Source organism: Protopterus annectens, chromosome 3.part1 (genome assembly GCF_019279795.1).
Source record: "Protopterus annectens isolate FY-2018-M chromosome 3.part1, PAN1.0, whole genome shotgun sequence".
NCBI classification, from domain to species: domain Eukaryota; kingdom Metazoa; phylum Chordata; order Ceratodontiformes; family Protopteridae; genus Protopterus; species Protopterus annectens.
This window is the reverse complement of record NC_056732.1, coordinates 520689399-520710173: the sequence shown is the minus strand read 5'-3', so window position 1 is coordinate 520710173 and position 20775 is coordinate 520689399. Positions and strand designations below refer to the sequence as shown.

Genomic DNA, 20775 nt, shown 5'->3' with positions numbered 1-20775 from the left:
CTAGGAGATCCATCCTAGACCTATCCTTCTTAAACCTTTTCCTAAAAGTGCCCTCATTCAAGATGCTTTCTCCAAAACCTACTTCCTGTCATACCACCCCAGGCCTACATGGTCACTTTAGACCTAAAAGAGGCCTACTTATACATCCCTATCATACCCGCCCACAGCAAATATTTACTCTTCTGTGGTCCCTCCTCCCATTATCAGTTTACTGCCTTGCCCTTTGGTTTGTCCACTGCTCCCAGAATATTCGCAAAATGCCTGGCACCAGTTAAGGCCTACTGCAGAACCCAGGGAATTCAAATTTACTCTTACTTAGATGACATGCTGATACTAGCAGAGACCAAGGAATCATACTCTGCCCATCAAAAATTTACCATGTCTCTCCCCCAAAAGTTGGGTTTCACCCTCAACATCCATAAATCTTTACTAACCCCAGAGCAAGACAAGATCTTCCTAGGGTGCAGAATACAGACAATATGAAAGCATTTCTGCCACAGGAAAAAAATAACTTCCCTCACCTCTTACTTCAAGGAGTTCTTACAGACTCAACCTATCACAGCAAGGCAGTTTCTAAGGACCCTAGGTCTAATAGCAGCCACCATTCCCATGCTTCCATTAGCCAGGATGCATAGGAGAAAGCTCCAATGGTACTTAAAAAATGGGTAGTTTCAACACCAACAACCTCTGGAGAAAAACATCCAGCTTCTGCCGTGCCTGAAAGCAGAAATCCGCTGGTGGATTCCTCAGGTCCAACTCAACCCAGGACTGCCTCTCCATCCCAAATCCAAATCAGGTTATGCATACAGATGCATGAGACTCGGGGTGGGGGGACACAGTGACATCCTACAAGGTCCAGGTAACTTGGACCCCCTCTCTGAGAGCCAAACATGTCAACGTCAGGGAAATGACTGCTGTTCTCTTGGCTCTCAAAACATTCACTCCACTTCTTTGTCCCGGAGTTCCTCTAATAGTTACAGACAACACCACAGTAATATGGTACCTCAACAAGCAAGGAGGAACAAAGGCATACCAACTATGCAGACTGACGCTGCTAATTTGGGAACTAGCCTCCCTTCACAATGTGTCCCTGCAGGCATCCTATATCCCCTCGCAGGACAACAAGCAACCAGACCTCCTCAGCAGAACATCCTCTCCACAACACAAATGGATGTTGGACAGGAATGTTTTCCTAGATATTGTCTACCTGTGGGGGGGCACTCCTCACATAGACTTGTTTGCCTCCCCCCAGAATAAACAGCTGCATACCTTCTACCCCCTAGCATGGAGAGTAGACGCCTTCAGCATCTCATGGAAGGGGAAGTTTCTATATGCACCCCCCTCTTCCCACCCACACGAATGGAAACTAGAACCCAAAATATTCAACCTCTTGAGGAACAAATGGGGGACTCAAGAGGTAGAACTGTTTGCCCCCCCCTCAAAACTACCAATTGGAAAGATTCTACACAAGAACTCCCCACAGTCAAGCTTGGAAAGTGGATGCCCTGTCCTTTACCTGGGAGAGCCTCTCTGTTTACGCCTTTCCTCCTCTGCCTGTCCTCTCAAAGGTCCTACTAAAGATCAAACAGGACAAGCCAAGGACAATACTAATTGCACCAGACTGGCCACGCCAGCACTGGTGTACCCCCTCTTGCGCAGTATGACACTGCTGTAACCATGGCACCTGCCTCAGACCCCTTCCCTGCTGTCCCAGCAGGCAGGCCAGATTCTGCACCCTCAACTTCAAACACTGAACCTTGCAGCCTGGCTAATTCCTTGAGCTCTCCTCTAGCATCCTTCAGTAAGCAGGTGCTGGATGTCATTCTGGAGGCAAGGAGGCCTAGTACTAGAAAATCCTTTGCTGAAAAGTGAAAAAGATGTACACTTACCATAAATGTAGATGTTCGAGTGTATTCACTGTTGCAGTCCTGGTTATCCTCCCCCCAGCCCCCTGACTTCTCTTGACTCTTCCTTTCCTTCTTGATTCGTATCTTTATTTTTTCTGGTGTATTTGCTTTTTGTTGGGAGAGTACCATACCGTATAATTGCTTCCTATTGCAGGGGCACCTGACATCTGGGGCAAGAAAAACTGATGTAATGGCGTTGGCTTCATGTTTCATGACGTCATGGAAGTGGAGACAGCATCCGATGCAGAAATCTGAAGACTCTGGTATTCAGGCTGGCCGAGGGCTACCTGCAGGCCGATAACCCAAATGTGATGACTGCAACAGTGAATACAGTCGAACATCTACATTTATGGTAAGTGTACACAACTGTACTTTATGCCTGGTGCAGCATCTGCTTGTAGTCGTATGATCCAGTCATACTCCCAGATTTCCAGTTTATTTAAATCACCACCCCATCTATTTCTTTGCATAAAATTAATCACCCTAAAGTCAAGCTCATGATCCATTCTTTTCTCTCTCATATATTTAGCAAGTGCATTGTGTTGACTTTCCTACGTATTTCAGACTTGTGCTCTGTGGTACGATCTTGAGTTTGTGTACATTTTCCAACATAAAATGCAGGACATTTCACCCATGTAGCTAAACACACAATATTTATTTATTTATTTATTTTTACTTTTGTTGACCGGGCTAGTCTAACTGGATACATGTCCATTTTCAGCAGAGGCCCAGGGGGATAAGCTCTATTAGCTAGTAGTAGAAGTATTACATGCGGCAAAACATTTAAATGTATACTTCTTCTTTATTATTAGGCATATGAATTCATCATCTTTCAGAATATCTTTACAACATATGCAATTATAACCAGGAAAAGTGCTTGACCTTAGATTTTGTATGGGAACAGTATGTCTTATGTCCTTATAGCAGAGATGCTGTTTCAAATTGGAGCAATTCTTATAGGCAAAGTTAGGTTTGTCCCCCTATAAGCTGTTAATTTCTGGCATTGTTCCTAATATGCCCCAGTTTCTTGATATAATTTCCTTCACCCCATCAGTCCTTCTACCATATCTAGTAACATAGCATAAATCTTCTTGTTTATGATTAAAAGTACTTTGTACACCAGTATTCTTCTCTGCAAAATACTGTCTACCCCTATCCTGTCTTTCATTTATAATGTCATATTTCAACTGTTCAAGTAAAGCATTGTCATATCCTCTCTCCTTGAACTCATTTGTCATTGTAGCCATCTATTTGGGACATTTAATTTCATTTTATCAGTACTGAGTTGATTAACTCTTAAAAGCTGACTCTTCGCTATACCTTTAAACATGTGAGCAGAGTGCATGCTTCTTCTGTGTGTGTATCTGTTGGCCCAAACTTCTTTTCTAAAGATTGAGGTAGTAATATTACTATTAACATTTTCTAACTTAATATCTAGGAAGCTAATTTATGATATTATATATGACATTATAAATTAAAGACATGATAGGGCTAGACAGTATTTTGCAGAGAAGAATACCAGTGTACAAAGTACTGTTAATCATAAACAGCAACATTTACGCTGTATTACTAGATAGAGGTAAAGGAAATTATATCAAGAAATAGGGGCTTATTGGGAACAATGCCAGAAATTAAGCAGTTTACAGGAGACAAACCTAAATTTGCCTGTAAGAATTACTCCAGTTTGAAACCACGTCTCTGCTATAAGGATGAGACATACTGGTCCCAGACAAAATCTAAGGTCAGCACTTTTCCTTGTTATAATTGTGTATGCTGTAAAGATATTCTGAAAGATGATGAATTCAAACACCCAATAACAAAGAAAAAGTATACATTTAAATGTTTTGCGACATGTAATACTTTGTATATTGTCTGTTTAGCTACATGTGTGAAATGTCCTGCATTTTATTCTGAAAAATGTACACATAAACTGAAAGAGCACATCATAGAGCACAAGTATGAAATACGTAGGAAAGTGAACAGGAATACACTTGCAAAACATATGGGAGAAAAAGGAATGGATCGTGATTTTCACTTCAGGGTGATGAATATTATGCAAAGAAATAGAAGGGATGGTGATTTAAATAATAAACTGGAAGTCTGAGAGTATGAATGGATCATACTACTACAAGCAGGTTCTGCACCAGGCATGGATATAGCTGTCAGCCTTAAACCAATTTTAAAGATAAATCAAATGTATCTAAGTTATATTGTGTTTTAAATATTTTTAATGTGTTGTATTTAGTCAAGTTCTTACTTTTTTTATTTAATATTTTTTATTTAACATTTGTTGAAGCCTGAAACTGAACCAGAGACCCTGTTGCTGTGAGGCGACAATGCTGACCACTACACCACTGTGCTGTTATATTTTAGGTTATGTGAAATATTTTTGTGGTACCTTTAGATGCCAATTCCCTTATTTGTATCATATTAATTGATTCTATTTTTTGATTGGGGTTGTGTCACATGGTTTAGTTTGAATCTGTTTTAATAGAGATGTGATTATACTAGCTGTTGCTTACACACTGAAGAAGAACATAAACCTTGAAAGCTTTGTGGTTTTATTGTTCTTTGAATAAACTACTATAGATCTGCTCAGCGGTTCCAGCTGCTGGAGTTTTTTGTTCTTGATGTCCTATTTCATACCAGCCTCCTTGTTACTCCATCATACAGTCTGTTTTACTGTTTACAGGGCAGCCCTTCCTTTTCTGCATAAAACCATTTTCTTTCCTGAATACCGTTTACACTAGGCAAGCCATAACCCCTATTCTTTGTCCTCATTTCATTGTAATGCATTAAATATGGATGTCAATTGCTGTAAACAGGTTTTTTTTTTGTTTTTGACATGCTGTCTTAAATTGTCATTCTTTTTGATTATTTCTCTTCATAACATTTTTTTTTGGCCATGGAATTGTGCATTCAAATATTAGGAATTAATTATTTTAATAGTAAGATTAGAAAACATGTTTTATTTTCTCACTTTTGTTCTAGATTTTGGATCCTAATATGGACCTCAGAACAGTTAAACACTTTATCTGGAAGAGTGGTGGTGATCTGACACTTCACTATAGACAGAAGTCAACGTGAAAGGAGTGAACAGCTTCCTTGTGGTCAGCATTCATTTGCCAGAGTGTCCTGCAATGGTTTTGAGAGCAGTCTTGAACAAAGACTCTACATCCTCTATGCTAGAGCAGTCACCTAATGATTGGTTCAGTGTGGACAGAGGTTATAATTTATGTCACTATGTCAATAATGTAAAATAGAAAACACTGTAATTTAAATCACTTAAAACATCTCTGCATTTCTTAATGTGTGGCAGAGATGGCTATTAGTACCGGAGTAGGGACTTTGTTATGAGTTGTACAGAGATGAGAGTTTAAAAAACAGCAAGAATATGGTTCTTTTGCTGCTTTTTGTTTCTTGAGAATATAATTTCAGCTAGTTAAACTTGTTGCAATATGTTAAATTGGCTGTATTTGCCATACCATTAACACTTGTAATTTAGCCATTTTGTATATATATACATATGTGTATGTATATGTGTGTGTGTATGTATATATATATATATATATATATATATATATATATATATATATATATATATACATACATACACACACACACACGTGTGCTGAATACATTCCATGTGTTCTCTTCCCTTTTCCTTTTGTATAGTTTGCCACAAAACGCTTCCCTAAGTTTTATGAAAGTAAAAGGCAGAGAAATCTGTTAATGTACTATTTTAGAGAGGTTACTTTACCCTTGTTTATTTGATACTATTAAGACTGTGACTCTTGGAGCAGTATCCAAATCTTATTTTGTAATACTTATAGCAAAATTTGATTGTTGTAAAAGAAAACCACTATTTTAGATAATGGTATTTGGCTCTCTATGACAGCTTCTAAGATGTCATATCATAGAAGTTCAGTTTATCAGCCATATTGTGTTACACTGGGCAGATTGATATCATTATGTGTGCTGTGATGCTGTGCATCACAGGAGAAGGAATTTTCATAACAGTGGATTGAGATTTGTAAAATAACTATTTCACTACGTGGCCATATTTAGAATACTAGTCATATTTAGAATGCCAGGTTTTCTCTGCTTATGTTTATAACATTTTGTTACCGTTACTCAAGTCATTTGTGACCATATACAGTTTAGTTACAGTTTAACAGCATATAAAATTGTATTTGACATCACCAAATAAATTTCATATTCAGAGGACTGTGTAGTTAGAAACTTCATTGTGTTGTGTATGAAGTATATAGAGATACATGCTTTTTATACAAATCCAGTAGTTGACTTAAGAAACAAAAAACTCTTCCACTATTTTATTTCAGCCTCCTGCATTCATTATTTAAATGGATGTATTCACTGACGATTGTATTTTAATACATTACACAATTTGCAGCCATAGTCATTGAAGATAATTCAACAATTAACTAAGTTGGACATTGGTATGGGATGAAACTACATAAACTGCTATCATCTGAACATACAGTTTCAATTTCTAGTTACATTTATAAAGGTACATGCTACTGGGACTATCAGTATACATGACTTTTCAAGAAAAATTACAGGTCATATAATTAGAGCTGCAGTGGTCCAGTGAGATGCCAGAATCCTCCCCCCAGTCTTCCCATCCACACCAGTTTTGTGAATCAGAGACACTGGAATCTTAAATTAAGTCATTGTTACTTAACAGTGAGGTTTTCAAATGCAATGGCGTTGATACCACCACCACAGATCTATTAGGAAAAATCGAACAGTTTTCAGTTCCATACTATTAGAACAATCATTTGGTGACTATAAATTTTGTAAAAAATGACTGCAAATCCTGGTGACTCGTCTTCCTTTAGGGGAAGAAATTATATGTCTTCATCAGGTTGAGTCACTCAGGGTGACACAGTGGAGGGTTGCACAATGGCAGAGCAGATAGTGTTGTCACGTCATGAAAGAGGTTCCTCGGTTTGATTCTTGTTTGGGTGCCTTCTGTGTGGAGTCTGCATGTCCTCCCTGTGTTCATGTGGGTTTCCTCCTAGTGCATTAGATTCCTCCCACACTCCAAAGACATGCAGCGGGTGGACTGGACACTAAATTCACCATAGGTGTGTGTGTGTGTGTCTGTGTGTGTGTCTGTGTGTGTGTCTGTGTGTGTGTCTGTGTGTGTGTGTCTGTGTGTGTGTGTCTGTGTGTGTGTGTGTGTGTGTGTGTGTGTGTGTGTGTGTGTGTGTGTGTATGTGTATGTGTGTGTGTCTGTGTTTAATAACAACCACAGCAGGGCTAGCCACCCAGCAGTGTAAACCTTGGCTGTAGATGGTTGTCACTATTGAAGTGACAACCAGACCCCATGTGCAAAAATGGAAAAAGGGGTTTTGGATGGATTGATAGGTAGAGGCACTGCAAGGTCAATCCTAACATTTTGGCTTGCCTGCCATATGAGTCCCTTTTTTCTGGCCAAAAATTTCTCCAAGCATTATTATATTCCCACCCCGAAGAAATCCATGCCACTTGTAGGTTTGCCTATGTCACAAGTGGTAATTCAATAAAGGTGTTAAAAAAAGAGGAAACCCATGCCACTCTTCTGTTGTCTGTGTTCTAAATTTGTGTTATATATCCCACATTATTCTTAATTTTTTACTTGTGTGCTCATTGTTTTAGTGTCACTGATCCCTTGTTTGTGTCTTGTAATAATCATTTTCTTTCTTATTGATATGTAGTTCAAGTTCTCATCAAAGCATTATTTTCCTAGCATGTTTCCTTGGTTATGGATGTGTGACAAAACTAAGTTAATAAATATGCATATGGTCATCAGGAATGCATCCACTTTCACACACAATGGCTGCTTTGTTTAGGCCTTGACAATGAGGAGGAATGCAAATGCATAGTAGCCTTGTGGATAGGCCAACGAGGCAGCCACTTATGGTGTCATGCTTCCAAGAGTTTTTTTTCTGTATCTATTTTTAGATCGGTGAACTGCATCATTTAATTACTCAAAAAAAAAAAGTAAGTAATGAACCCCTGTTAAAACACAGCTGTGAAGTGACAGACATCCCAAGGGGGCAATGCTCCTCTTAAGTTGACCATTCAAGTTAAGTTACTACAGGTTAGACTTGAACTTTGCAAGGTTACTTAGAAGAGACCAAAACCAGGTAACCAAGAAGGTAAACAAACAGGAATCAACAAAATCCACAGAAACAAACAGGAATCAACAAATTTTGTTTTGTTCATTCCTGTTTGTTCACTTAGAAGACACTTTGTACAATGTTCAAATGTAGGTGCAAGGCCATGGCATTGTTGCATCAACATAATGGATTCTTTGAAGACTAAGAAATATGAATGTATAATATCTGGATTTACTGATTGACTTACTGATTGACTGTAATCTTCAGCAGTGTACCTGAACATCAAAAGTTATGTGAGGAACAGGCCCAAAATATGAGACAAAATCAAGGATATTATCCAGAAGTATGGACAGTTGAAAAGAATGGTGCGATGTGAAGACACTTTTTTTTTTTTTTTTTTTTTTTTTTTTTTTTACATTTCTCGGCTTGGCTTGGGGAGTGCCTTCTGTGCGGAGTCTGCATGTCCTCCCCGCGGTTGGGTAGCGTTCAAAAGACATACATGCAGTTACTATGTGGTTTTGCAAGAGCAGTGTGCACTTTTGAGAAATAAGATGGAATGTTTAATTGGACACCTGCTATGCACAGACTGGATATAACTGTTGGGGCTGTCTGTGAAGGAAAATGATTAGATGCCTTCTGCTGTTTGCTTATTATTCTGACTTTGCAGGACTAATGGATGAGGGCAAAATGGTGCATGCTACCTTCCTTGACCTAGCAAAGGCATTTGATACAAAGTCGCACTCGGGCATTGTAAATGAACTCGTGGAATTGGGCATGAACCGTATGTAGCCCAGTGGATAGCCAGTTGTTTCACAGATAGAACCCATGAGGTTAAGATGGAAGAGACTAAAGATGCTGGTCTGCAGTGGAGTTCCCCAAGGCTCTGGTTTGGGTCCACTGTTTATCATCTATTTCTCAGACATCAAGGCTAATGTGAAGAACCTCTGGCTTAGCAAGTTTGCAGATAATTGCAAGCTGGGAACGATCATAGCCCCCCCCCCAAAGATATACATATTTTACAGGAAGGTCTAATACAGATAAATGACCGGTTCCAAAGCCGCAGCTTAAAACTCAGTGCCAAGAAATGCATAATAGTACCTTTTGGTAAGCTGGCTAATCCAGGAAAAAACATCAATAAAACAGGCCTACAAGTAGATACAGTAGTGTAGAATTTAGAGACTCTTGTAGATAGTAACTTGGCTTTTGACCAACATGTTGTCTAAGGTAGTTAGAAAATCATTCTTTGTCTCTCAATTTATAAGTAAGGGCATGGCATTTAGGCCCAGAGAAGGCATTGGGCTACTGTAATCATCCCTCATCAGATCCATCATTGAGTATAACTCTTCCTTCGGTATGTACCTGACCTAGCTGGAATGTCCACATAGGTTCCTCACAAAAGGAATGCTGTATGCAGGTTGACTCAAAGCCTTATCCCTATACCATTTCCTACTGACTCCTGAAAGGTGATTTATGCCTGATATACAAGGCATCCTTGGATTCCAACCTGATGAACTTTTTGCAAAGCAAACAGCATCAGAACTACTAGATCCAAGGATTTTAAACTTTGCTTGATATTTGAATAAGACATGTTGGAAGGACAGGTATGTATCTCAGAGAATTCCCATTCTCTGGAATAGGCTTCCCATTAATGTGAAGGAGAGATTCAAGCATAACATGGACCAGTGGATGGGAAATTTGAAATTCACCCATAGTCTGACACCTGTGTTTCTGATGGATTGAGGCAGCAGTTAAAAAATGCTTTAACACATACACCCTTTAAAACAACCTGTAAGACGAGCTAGCCCATGGGATACATTTGGATTGCATAAATAAGCTTATAACGGTCCCAGTGGTTGTTAGCCTAGTGTATACATGTGAACCCATAATGTGATTTGTGTGAAGCAGCTTGGGATATTTTAATGAATGGCAACTGTTTATTTGGAGTAAAGGTGAAATGCATTGCATGGCTATCCTCTGTTATCACAGCATATCTCTGAATTTTACATAGAAGTGGCTATCACTACTTGCTGGGGGTTGTCTGAATGAAAGTAACTGATCCTCTTGCCATGTAAACAGTTTAAACAGTCATCTCTCCCAAAAAAATGGATGAAATGCATCACAGAATACCCAGATTGTGGATGCTTCTGGAGGCCTTGTGGCCACCAGACACCAAGGCTTTATAAGTGGGTTTTGACATGGGCTTAGTGACCTCTGCCTTGAATGCCACCTAATCCAAAACCAGTCCTGCTCACAGGTGTACACAGAAGATCTCTTTAGCTTGTGTGTGTGTGTGTGGGGGGGGGGGGGGGGTTGGGGATGCTGTCATTATTTAACTTTCCTTCCAAACCTCAGAGGTCATTATTTTGTGTTGGGCTGGTAACCGTGTGGTAATTTTTTCTTTAATTTTCCTCACGGACTTCAGAGTGTCACCAAACATCTATAGGAGCAGCGTACTATCCGAAAGTAACAAGATGGAAACATTAGTGTAATTATTTTTGCCACTTTCCTCATGGTCAATCAGATGCATAAACAGATGGCTATCTTTTTTTTTCCAGTTTTGTCAAAGTTTCATATCAAAGGGTACACAGAATGTGGCTATATGTTGTGGGTAGGGATGAGGAGGCATGCTTGTGTATACATGTGGTAGCAGTAACTTCAAATATATGACTGTGGCCATTTGTGTCTTCATTTTCATCCCTATTTAACATAGGCGGTCACAGAAACTGACCCTCCCCCTTCATGAGGGGGAGTATAGAGGCAGGTACTATTTCCAGATATGATTTATGTCTTCTCTGTTGTGCACTGTTCTTTAGTCAACGTTGAGCATTACATCTTTGGTACAACTCATTTCTTCCTTGAAATAAAAAAAAAGACTTAGAGGTCAACAATAGATTAAAAGGTTGGGGAAAAAAAGTACTAAAATGAACTTCGGAGCAATTATAACCCCCATGGCTTTTGAATGTCTGGCAGTCTCTAGACCCCATCCTAGAGCTTAATTTAGTTGTTGCAGTGTAGCCTTGGTCAGTTAGGGTGTGTTGAAAGGATGCAGAAAAAAACAAAGTTGAAGAGGAAGACAGAAGTTTTTTCCTTAATAATGATTTATGTTCAGGCCATCATGAAATGGTTGTTAAAAGTCTGTAAAATGCACCTCAAACACAACTCAAATCCCCATGACTTCTGGGGACCTTGCAGCCCCAATTCCCCCAGCTTAATGCAGCTATTTCCACAACAGTTATTACAGCGCAACCTTGGTCAGTTAAGGTGTGTTAAAAGGATTCAGGAAGAAAACAAACACTAAAATGTACATCAGAAGCATCTAGAACCACCATAGGTTTTGGGGAATTGCAGCCCCAGACCTCTGGCTTAATGTAGTTGTTTTCCCCACAGTTATCAAATTCCAATCTTACCTATTTAAAATGTGTTGAATGTATACATAAATGCATGGGGGGGGACTAAGAATAAGACAAACCGTAAGGAAAAGAAAGGAGAAAGTAATCTCTATGATGTGAGTTGGCCAGGAAGGGTGGGAGGATACAAGATGAGCCTCTTCACCTAGGGCACAAGTTTGCCTAAGGCCAGCCCTGCAAATATATTCCATTTTGTGGGAAACCTTCCATTTTCATGTTAGTGTTTGCTGTTGTATCACTTTCCTTTTCAGGAAAGTTATTTTAAAGTTAGGAGTGTTTTAATTGACTGTCATGCGACTGTACCTTTAAATGGAGTACTTGTTTTTCCGGTCAGTTTAAAAGTGGTGTAAATAACTTAAAACGTTTTTATGTAGAGAAATTGTGTTTTATTATATTCTTGTGGGGATGGTATGGTGTTTTTAATTGAGGTTTTTCTACTGGGCGTTTCTTTCAAAAAAGTAACTTTTATAGACTGGAAGTGCTTACAGGCATGTTCCGCTTTTCTTTCCCTGGAAAGCAGCACCATTTTTGGCTTGACCATGTGAGTACCAGTCCCACAGTCAGTCCTTCCAACCACAAAAAGAAAAAAAAGTTAAGCAAACAGCCTTTGCCACCACAGCTGACTAGCAATTTGCCATAGCCACAGGTGGGTGACTTTCATGTAGTCATTTGTTGTATCTCTTCTTTTACCCCAGATCCCTCTGGTGTAGCACCATCAGGCTGTTGGGGTCCCCTCACTGGGCAAGGAAGAAGCACTCTTGTTGGTCTTGGGAGAGGGAATAAAGAAGGTTTCCATGTTGAGTCAGAATGCTGTGCCCATCTCTACTGAAGCAGCTGCTGCCATTAGTTGGCCCATTTGTCTTGTCAAAAAGAAACCGAAAACCGACCATGGATCTACTCCTCAGTTTTCTTTGGATATGAGTAGTTTACTGGGTTTGTTCAGGATTTAGTTATGGTTATTGATATTTCTTGTAAAGTAGTTTTTAATACAGGAAAGAGGGATTCCTCTTTACCTGAAAGGATTCAAGATTCTGAATATGAACAGGAAGCTGCAGCGATGGATACAGGGTTTTTCCCTCAGATTTCTGATTCAGAATCAGAGGACAGTTCATTTTCTGATTCTCCATGTGGGGGATTCTCTTTCCCATTGCTAGAATGTGCCAGTGTTTTCAGTGGGAGAACACTGATTTTTCTCAGTCCCTCAGAAAATACTACGAGTTATTACAGAATTATTTTCCAGAACCTACACCCATTTCTCCTGCTCTGTCTGCTTTAGAGATGTGTGTGTAAATGCCTGCAGTGTTCCTTGATAGTCAGCCATATGTTCATAAAAAGGCAGATAAGGGTATAAAGTTCCTCCTCATTTTCATTTTTTTTTTTATATTCCCAATCCTGACCCAGCAGCTATAGGTTTAGTTGATCCCACTGGTGCTAAACACTTAGTTAATTCCAGTCCTACTCTTTCTGGTAAGGGCAAGAAAAAGGTATGAGGAAAAATGTGTTTACTTCTGCAATTGTGATTTTCAGAATTTTGAATTGTCTCATATGTTAATGTTTGTTCTGACATTGTGAAAGCATGAGGGATGTTTTGTCTGCAGTTTCTTCTTGAGAGGGAAAATCAGCTTTAAATAACAGTTTCTTCTATTGCACAAGCCACTATTTATTGTTTACAGAATGTATGTAAATGACTCTCAGTACTTCTTCCAGCGCTTTGGCCACTGGTTCTGTTTTGAGGAGGTTTAAATGGCTGCATTATCAGAAACTCCCAAATGGTGATACAAATGAGATTTTAAATTCTTTCTTAATAGAGATTTAGTGCTTGGTCCCACTACTGCAGATGTGATCAAAAAGTATGATGAAAGTGGCAAGCTGATTCAGGAAATCTCTCCAGCCATCCTTTTCCAAATTTTCTAGGGATTTTTACCTGCCTTTTCCAACCTTTCTATGGATTTTTCCATCTCCTTATCCATTTTTGTGAAAAGAAAAACAGAATAAATAGTCTAAAAAAAAACAGGTAAACAGATGTTTAAAAAGAAGTGGCAAGGGAGTTCCAGAAGTCTTTGAACCTCCCAAAACCAAGGACAGTCCAACGTGTGAATGACTGTTCAGGAGATCTTGTGAACCCTCCCACCATGGCCCCGTTTTTCCTTCCAGAAAATCTGAATCTCTATTTTTCTCTTTAGCAATAGATAGTTTCAGACAACTGGGCTCTGAAAATCATCCTTCAAGGTTACAGATGGCAGTGGGAGGAAATTCCTCCTTTCCAGGGGGTCATACCTCCAGATCAGACTCTCTTGGTTGTACTGGTTCTTCAATACATGCTGTCCCAGGGAATGGTAGAACCAGTAACACAGGGAAAGGGTTTAATTCAAGGATGTTCCTAGTGCCAAATAAAGAAACTTCTCTGAGGCCAGTTATGCATCTCGTTTTCCTAAAACTGTTTGCGATAGTGCCCATTTTCAAAGTGATGTCATTCGCAACCTGTTACCTCTTTCTTCTCTTCCAAGTTTCCTTGGAACACTAGCCTTAAAAGATGCTTACCATCACATTCCTATTCCTCCAGACTTGACATTTCTTAAGAGTTTACACGTATGGATCACATTATCAGTTCTCTGCCTTACCCTTTGGACTACAATGTACCAAGAGTGTTCACAATGTGTCTAGCTCCAGTTGTAACTCATTGTAGGCTACAGGGTATCCACATTTAGATAATTTGCTTATCTTTACAGTTTTCTTTTTTTCCAAAATGTCAGAAATCTCTCTCTTGGGTGAGAGCTCTCTTGCACAAGCTGAAATTCCAAGAGAACATTCAGAAGTATTTTTGGAGTCCTTAACATACTGTGTTTCTGGGGTATCAACTTGTTAACTCAGTTCATAGAGCTTTTCTTCCGTAGGAAAAACATAGAGCTTTATCTAGATCTATTTATAAGGTTTTCCACTTAGACTCTGGTCACTGCAAAGGAATATGAGAGGATTTTGGGTCTAATGGCATCTGTGATTTTCATGATATCCATGGCAAGACTCCACATGAGAAAGAGTAGTATTTGAAATGTACTTGGTCCCAGCATCAGCATCCTTTATCTTTTCAAATCCCAGTGCTGGGGTCTCTCAGAAGAGAAAGCTTTTGGTAGATTTAGTCATTTGAGGTTTCTCAGGGCCGCTCATTTTCCCATGGACAAAGTGACCATGGATCCTTCCCAGTTGTGTGTGTGTGGGGGGGGGGGGGCATTACACAGAGAAGACAGTCTAAGGTATGTGGCCTCCCTCAGAGGTCAATCTTCACATTAGTGTCTTAGAGATAAGTGCAGTATCCATTCAGATGTCCGGTATGTCAGTGATCGTCAACAAATGGCAGGAGCATGCTGTTAACCTGTGTGTCAGGTTTTTTTTTACGAAAACAGGCAGAATTACTGGCCCTTATCTATTAGTTTCTCTTTTCACACTGGGAGAGCTGAAATTAAGCTGTTAATCAGTGTGCCACTATCTTGGAAAGCTGAGGGGAGGCAGATGTTTGACAAAATTAATAGAATGATGAAGACCCAGAGGGAAAAGCAGAATGTAGGAAAATACTGCTGCTGTTGGGGGGGGGTCTTGATGCAGGGAAAGCATTCAACAGAGTAAGCTGGTGACCATGGAAGCATTTGCATATCCTGATAAGAGTAAGGTAAACTAGAATAATATATGAGGTATTGGAGGCAAGAATTAAAGACAGAGGGTTCCTCTCTGATAAGTTGTGTCTAAATAGATGAACCAGGCTGGGGTGTCCTTCCCCCCTTTTATTTGCTTTATAGTTGGTGTGACGATTGGGGAGAGATGGGCAAAGGCTGCCAGCCTAGTCAAATAGAATTTGATATATAATTCTGGCATTTGTAAATAAATGTAAAATACAGGCTTGTGTTTTAAATGTAAGAAAACACTGTAAAATGTGAACTTTAAGATTGTTGCAACATTGCCATCTGCTGTAAGGAAAACCAAGCCAAGTATTCCGAATGTGTCTTGTAAAGTTGAAAAGATCTTATGAATCTCTTTAAAGTTTTACAAGTCGGTTCCAGTGTGTCTGGATGAAGGTTGCATGCCCATTGTTTTAAGGCTAAAGTTTATGACGAGAATTTAGATGTGGAAGGTGCTTTATTGCTCTAGTTTCTGCTAGAATGTATATGTGAAATGCCTTGTATTGTAAGTTTCTGAGTAGGTCTTAGATTGCTAAATAATGCAGTTTGTGGCCTGAGAACTCAGACCAGGTGTTAAGATGATGCAATATGAATACTGGGAAAACCTAAGTGTCAAAAATGATGTAATTTAGGAAGGGCCTGAGAAATGTTTAAATACTATTTCTCACAAGAGACTGAGAGCATTTTGACTTTGGACATCCAACTTATCAGCACTCTGCCTTGTGCTCACATGTAAGTTTTAGCACTGTGATTTCTTGTAGAAATAGTTAAAGCTAGTAAAGATTAATTAGGTATTTTTCTTTGAAATCAGACCTGTCCTACTGTATTATTTTAAGTTTCTGTGTGATCTCTGAACTCTTAGATATCTCTGTGGTGTAGTAGTTTTGTCTTGTGTTTTAATTATTTATTATTAAATATTTTTTTAAAACCTTCTACCTGTGGCTGATTTGTGTAGAGATAAGCTCTAGAGTACATTGCATATTTATAGAGGTTATTGTAATAGGCCACTCTAAAGTAAGCCTTGACTGTTAGTCATACTATCATTGGATATTAATATTTCACAGTAATAATTGGACACCCTTTTAAGGGCATTTTAGTAACTGATATTATTAACTGGGTGGTGGCAGTAATTACTACTGTATAGTCTGGGTAAAGGGGCACAGTTGGAGTTGTGTCAGCCTTTCCCAGGAGTGTCTGTGAAGTTGTATCAATACTTATCTCAAAGTGTGTGTGTTGTGTCAGCTACTTGGCAAGGACACGAAGCACTGGTTGGACAAAGAGGGTACTGGAGGTTTTAGCTTGCCCAGTTAGGCTGAGACCTGGACCCTATAGCTGTGCCAGTGGGGAGTCTTATTGGGGACCTGGTGAGCAAGGGAGCAACCAGCCCCAGACTGACTGATCTCTGTGTGCACTTAAGGGAAATTGTACTTTACTGTGTGTATTAGTTATCTTTTTCTCTTCTAGGGTACGACCTCCCTGGTGTTAGTGGTGAGGATTGAGGCTCCTTGATTGCTGGGCCAGAGCACGGTTGTCACAAGTGTTTGGCAGTGGTGGGATCTACTTCACATACTAATTGGCTTGTAGTGGTGTGGGTAGAGCGAGTTCCTGTAGCTTATGTACAGTGATCTCTAAAAGTGTTTTGTACTCTAAAACATATATTCAGCGTTCAGATCAGTTATTTTATTTCTTTTGTTAGCTTAGTGTTAGGGTGAGCAGGCAGAATGTCAGCAGAAGCGTATGGAAAGCTGACAAGGAGCCAGCTGGCGGAGATGTGCCAGGCTAGGGGACTGGTGCATGGAAGCCTGACAAAAGCAGACCTGATTGCAGCCTTGGTTACAGCTGCATCAGAAAACAGCAGCCTGGAGGACAATCAGAATGACAGTGGAGATACAATATCTTCGGGGTATGGACAGCTCTTCGGAGAATGGACAGCTCAACCTTTCTGCAGTGGACTTAAAAATCCAGCTGGAGCTAAAGAGACTTGAGTTGGGGGCCAGCTGTATGGAACTAGAAGCAGCTGAGAAAATGAGGAGTATACAAGCTGAGGGAAATGCTGACTCTTCGCCAGAGTCATGGAGGTAATGGGGAAGGGAGTAACTGGACCCCGAAAGCACAAAAGGTCAGTAAATTTCTTCCACAGTTTAAAGAGGGGGATAATTTAGATAGCTTCATTCATATGTTTGAGGGGGTATGTAAACAGTATGAAGTTGACCAAAGGCTCTAGGTACGGTTCCTGACTCCCTTACTCCATGGTAAAGCTGTAACTTCTTTAGCAAAAATGCATGACACTGACTGTTTTGATTATACTGCTGTAAAAAGACATTTATTAAAATGTTTTAAGCTAACACCTGAAATGTATTGGAAAAAGTTTTGTGAGCATAGACGCAAGGCAGATGAATATGTATGTGAATATGTTGCTGAACTGAGCACTTATTTTCATAGCTGGGTGAGTGGATGTCAGGTCACCACTTTTGAAGGGCTGGCAGACCTTTTGGTAAGGGAACAAGCCCTTAGCACTTTGCCTGAGGACATGAGGATCTGGTTAGCTGATAGTGTGCTACTTCAGAGGAGTTGGGGAAGAAGGGAGACCTATACCTGGCCAGCCCTGCACAGGAAGAGGACCCCCATTACTGCCCATAGGTGTAAAGGAACCCATGATGGGCAGCACAGACTGCCCCAACAGAATCTGCCAGTAGTAGGGGAAGCCACTAGTCCAGGTACACATCCAGGAGCTAGGGTTAAATGTTTTGAATGCAACCAGTGGGGCCATGTGGCATACAGGTGTCCACTGAGGCAAGGTTGGGAACCAAAGGTGTGGGAGCCAGTAAGTGGGAAAGACAAAATGCCAACAGTGGGTTGTCTTGAGACAACAGGGGTATGGAACTACCATCCTGCAGATGTCCTGAGAGGGAAGGATTTAGATTTGGCAGTACTATGTACTTATGCAGTTACATGCAGTGAGGCTAGGAGACTAAGAGACAAGCATGTGGGTCTGGTAGCCTGGAGAGACCCAGACAAGACTGTAACACTTGCAGCCAGGACTGCTGAGGTGAAGACTTCAGGGAGTGAGCTACACTGTAGCAGTGTGACTGAATGTGAGCCACAGCTGCTTGTGAGTACTGATGTTCCCATGGACAGGGTAACTGCAAAGGCAGAGGTGAGTAGTAGTACCCAGGTTAACAGTGAGGCACCGCTGCTCAGCGGATGCCAGACTTCCTCTGGAAGGGGAGCTGGAAAGGGTTACAAGGAGAGACTTTGAGACAGGCTCAGCTCTCAGACCCTACATTGCAAGGTCTGAGGCAGGCAGCTAGGGAGGCACCTGATTCTCAAGGGAAGGGGGAATCTGTACACTGGAACAAAGGGTTACTGTACAGAGAGTGGACCCCTGAGGAAGGGCTAGAAGGTGAGAGGGTACAGCAGTTGGTAGTGCCCAGAGCTTACCATCTAGCGCTTCTAGCCATAGCCCATGATATTCCCTTTGCAGGTCATATGGGCATAAAACATACAAAGAGGCATATTATGCAAAACTTCTATTGGCCTGGAATTTCCAGAGATGTAACAGGGTACTGCAGGACCTGTGAGCAGTGCCAAAAGATAGGCAAGGCAGGAGACAAGGTGAGAGCTCCTTTCATGCCTTCGCCCGTGATTGAGGAGCCATTTCAGAGGGTAGCTATGGATATTGTGGGTCCTCTGAGTACCCCCAAGTTCCACAGGGAAAAAGTATATCCTAGTGATTGTAGATTATGCTATACGATACCCTGAGGCAGTGGCTTTGTCCTTCATTGAGGCAGAGAAGGTGGCAAATGCTTTGCTAGAGATTTTCAGCAGGGTAGGTTTCCCAAAGGAAATACTGTCTTGACAGAGGTGCCAATTTTATGTCAGACCTGCTGGCTTGTCTGTGGAAGTCCTGTGGGGAGAAGCACATGAAGACCACCCCTTACCATCCTCAGATTAATGGTCTTGTTGGAAGGTTAAACTCTACAATCAAGTCCGTGCTGTGGGCATTTGCAGATCAGTTTAAGAGGGAGTGGGACAAATATTTGCCCCATCTGTTGTTTGCTTACAGGGAGGTTCCCCAGGAATCCACAGGATGTTCATCGTGTTTCACTGTTGCAGTCATTACTCTTGGGTTATCCTGCTGGCAGGCTACCCGCAGTCAGCCAGAATTCCAAAGTCTAGGTCCGGCGTTGGTTGCTGTCGCCTCTTCCCTGACGTCAGTGCACCAGGGATATAAAAGATGCAGCTGACGCCATTTTCTTCAGTCTTTCTTGCCGCGTGGTGCCCGAAGCAAAAGCAGTTCGCAAGTGCCGGTCGGCCAACTCCTGAGATTTTCAAATCCGAATTTCAGAACCAAAGTCTTCATTAAAGCTAAGTACCCCATTGGGGAAACTTTTTTCTTGCTCCAGACCGATGTCAGGAAAAAGTTAACAATTGTATTTCTTGTGGGAAGCAAATACCTCATAAGGATTTTCACTCTTACTGTATTCCTTGCCTAGGCCCTGATCACAATGTTGCTAGTTGTCGGTTTTGTGCTAGATTTAACCAACGCACTATCAAGCGTCGGTTCGATTTTGCATTCCATTACTTTGGCCGAAGATTTAATTATATAATGCCGTCGGATCAGCCGACAACTGGAGTTTACAAAAAACGCAAGGACATGGAAAAGGATAGGCATCCGAGGTCCAAAACTGACGACGAAGCCTCTACTAGGCCATTCGCCGGTTCGCTGGTTCTCAGTGAGGTGCTTTCGCAGCCCCTGGCACCCGCTACCTCAGAGCCACAGCCCGCTTCCGACACCCATGTGGAGCCGACTGGGCCTCTGGATACTCAAGGTATTGGACACTCTGAAATCATTCCCTCAGATGGGTCTGGAGCCGCTGAGCAGGCATCAGCTTTTGAGGGTGTCTTCAGACCTACACAACTATATATTAAGCCATCTTCAGCTTCAAAGACAAAGACTAAAGCAGCACTAAAGACAAAGAAACAAGTACAGCATTCTCTTACTCAGACTTCCATGCCTAAAAAACAGATGCTCAAAATGGCCGAAGACCTAATTACTTTGATCAGGGGCTCCCATCCCCCTCCTGATAAGAGGCCTAGGCAAGAGACAGAGCATGATTCATCTGATCAGGTTTCTGTTTCCTCTGATTCCTCTTCTGAGCAGGATTACTCCATGCTTCCCTATGAGGATTCTGATGCTGAAGAATCCATTCCTTCAGCCTCTCCTCCTAAGGATTATTCTTTTGGAGAAACCCTACATACCAAGAGGGAACATTTCCACTGGGAGAGCCAAGATTATTCTGAATCTAAGAAAAGGCTCAGAGACTTACTGCTACTTCCTCAGCACAGACCCCTTGCTATTCCACCTGTTCTAGACATTGTAGATGATGTATTTTCAGAGTCCGGCCTGTCCCCAGACTCTTTACCCCCTGCACCTGCTAAGCCAGACAGATACTACAGGGTCCTAGATTCTCATAACTTCCTGTATAAAAACCCCGCTGCTGACCCAGAAACTATATCTCAGGGTCCCAAGGGGGTTAAAGCTTCCACTGCAAAAAACCCTGTCCCCTCTGATAGGGATTCCAGGGCTCTAGACAGATGGGGGAAAAAGTCTACACTTCTGCTACCCTCACTGTAAGGGCTTTAAATTGTCAGTTTCATA

General features: G+C 41.0%; 1 protein-coding gene across 1 annotated transcript in view; it reads left to right on the top strand.

The window, feature by feature from the left end:
- Positions 1–6134, top strand: part of WDR48 (WD repeat domain 48) — a 1921140-nt gene extending 1915006 nt beyond the window's left edge. Inside the window, exon 19 of the mRNA XM_044066951.1 lies at positions 4899–6134. Coding sequence (XP_043922886.1) covers positions 4899–4994 — 96 coding nt within the window. The 3' untranslated portion in view covers positions 4995–6134. The remainder of the gene's footprint in view (positions 1–4898) is intronic.
- Positions 6135–20775: the final 14641 nt, after the last annotated feature.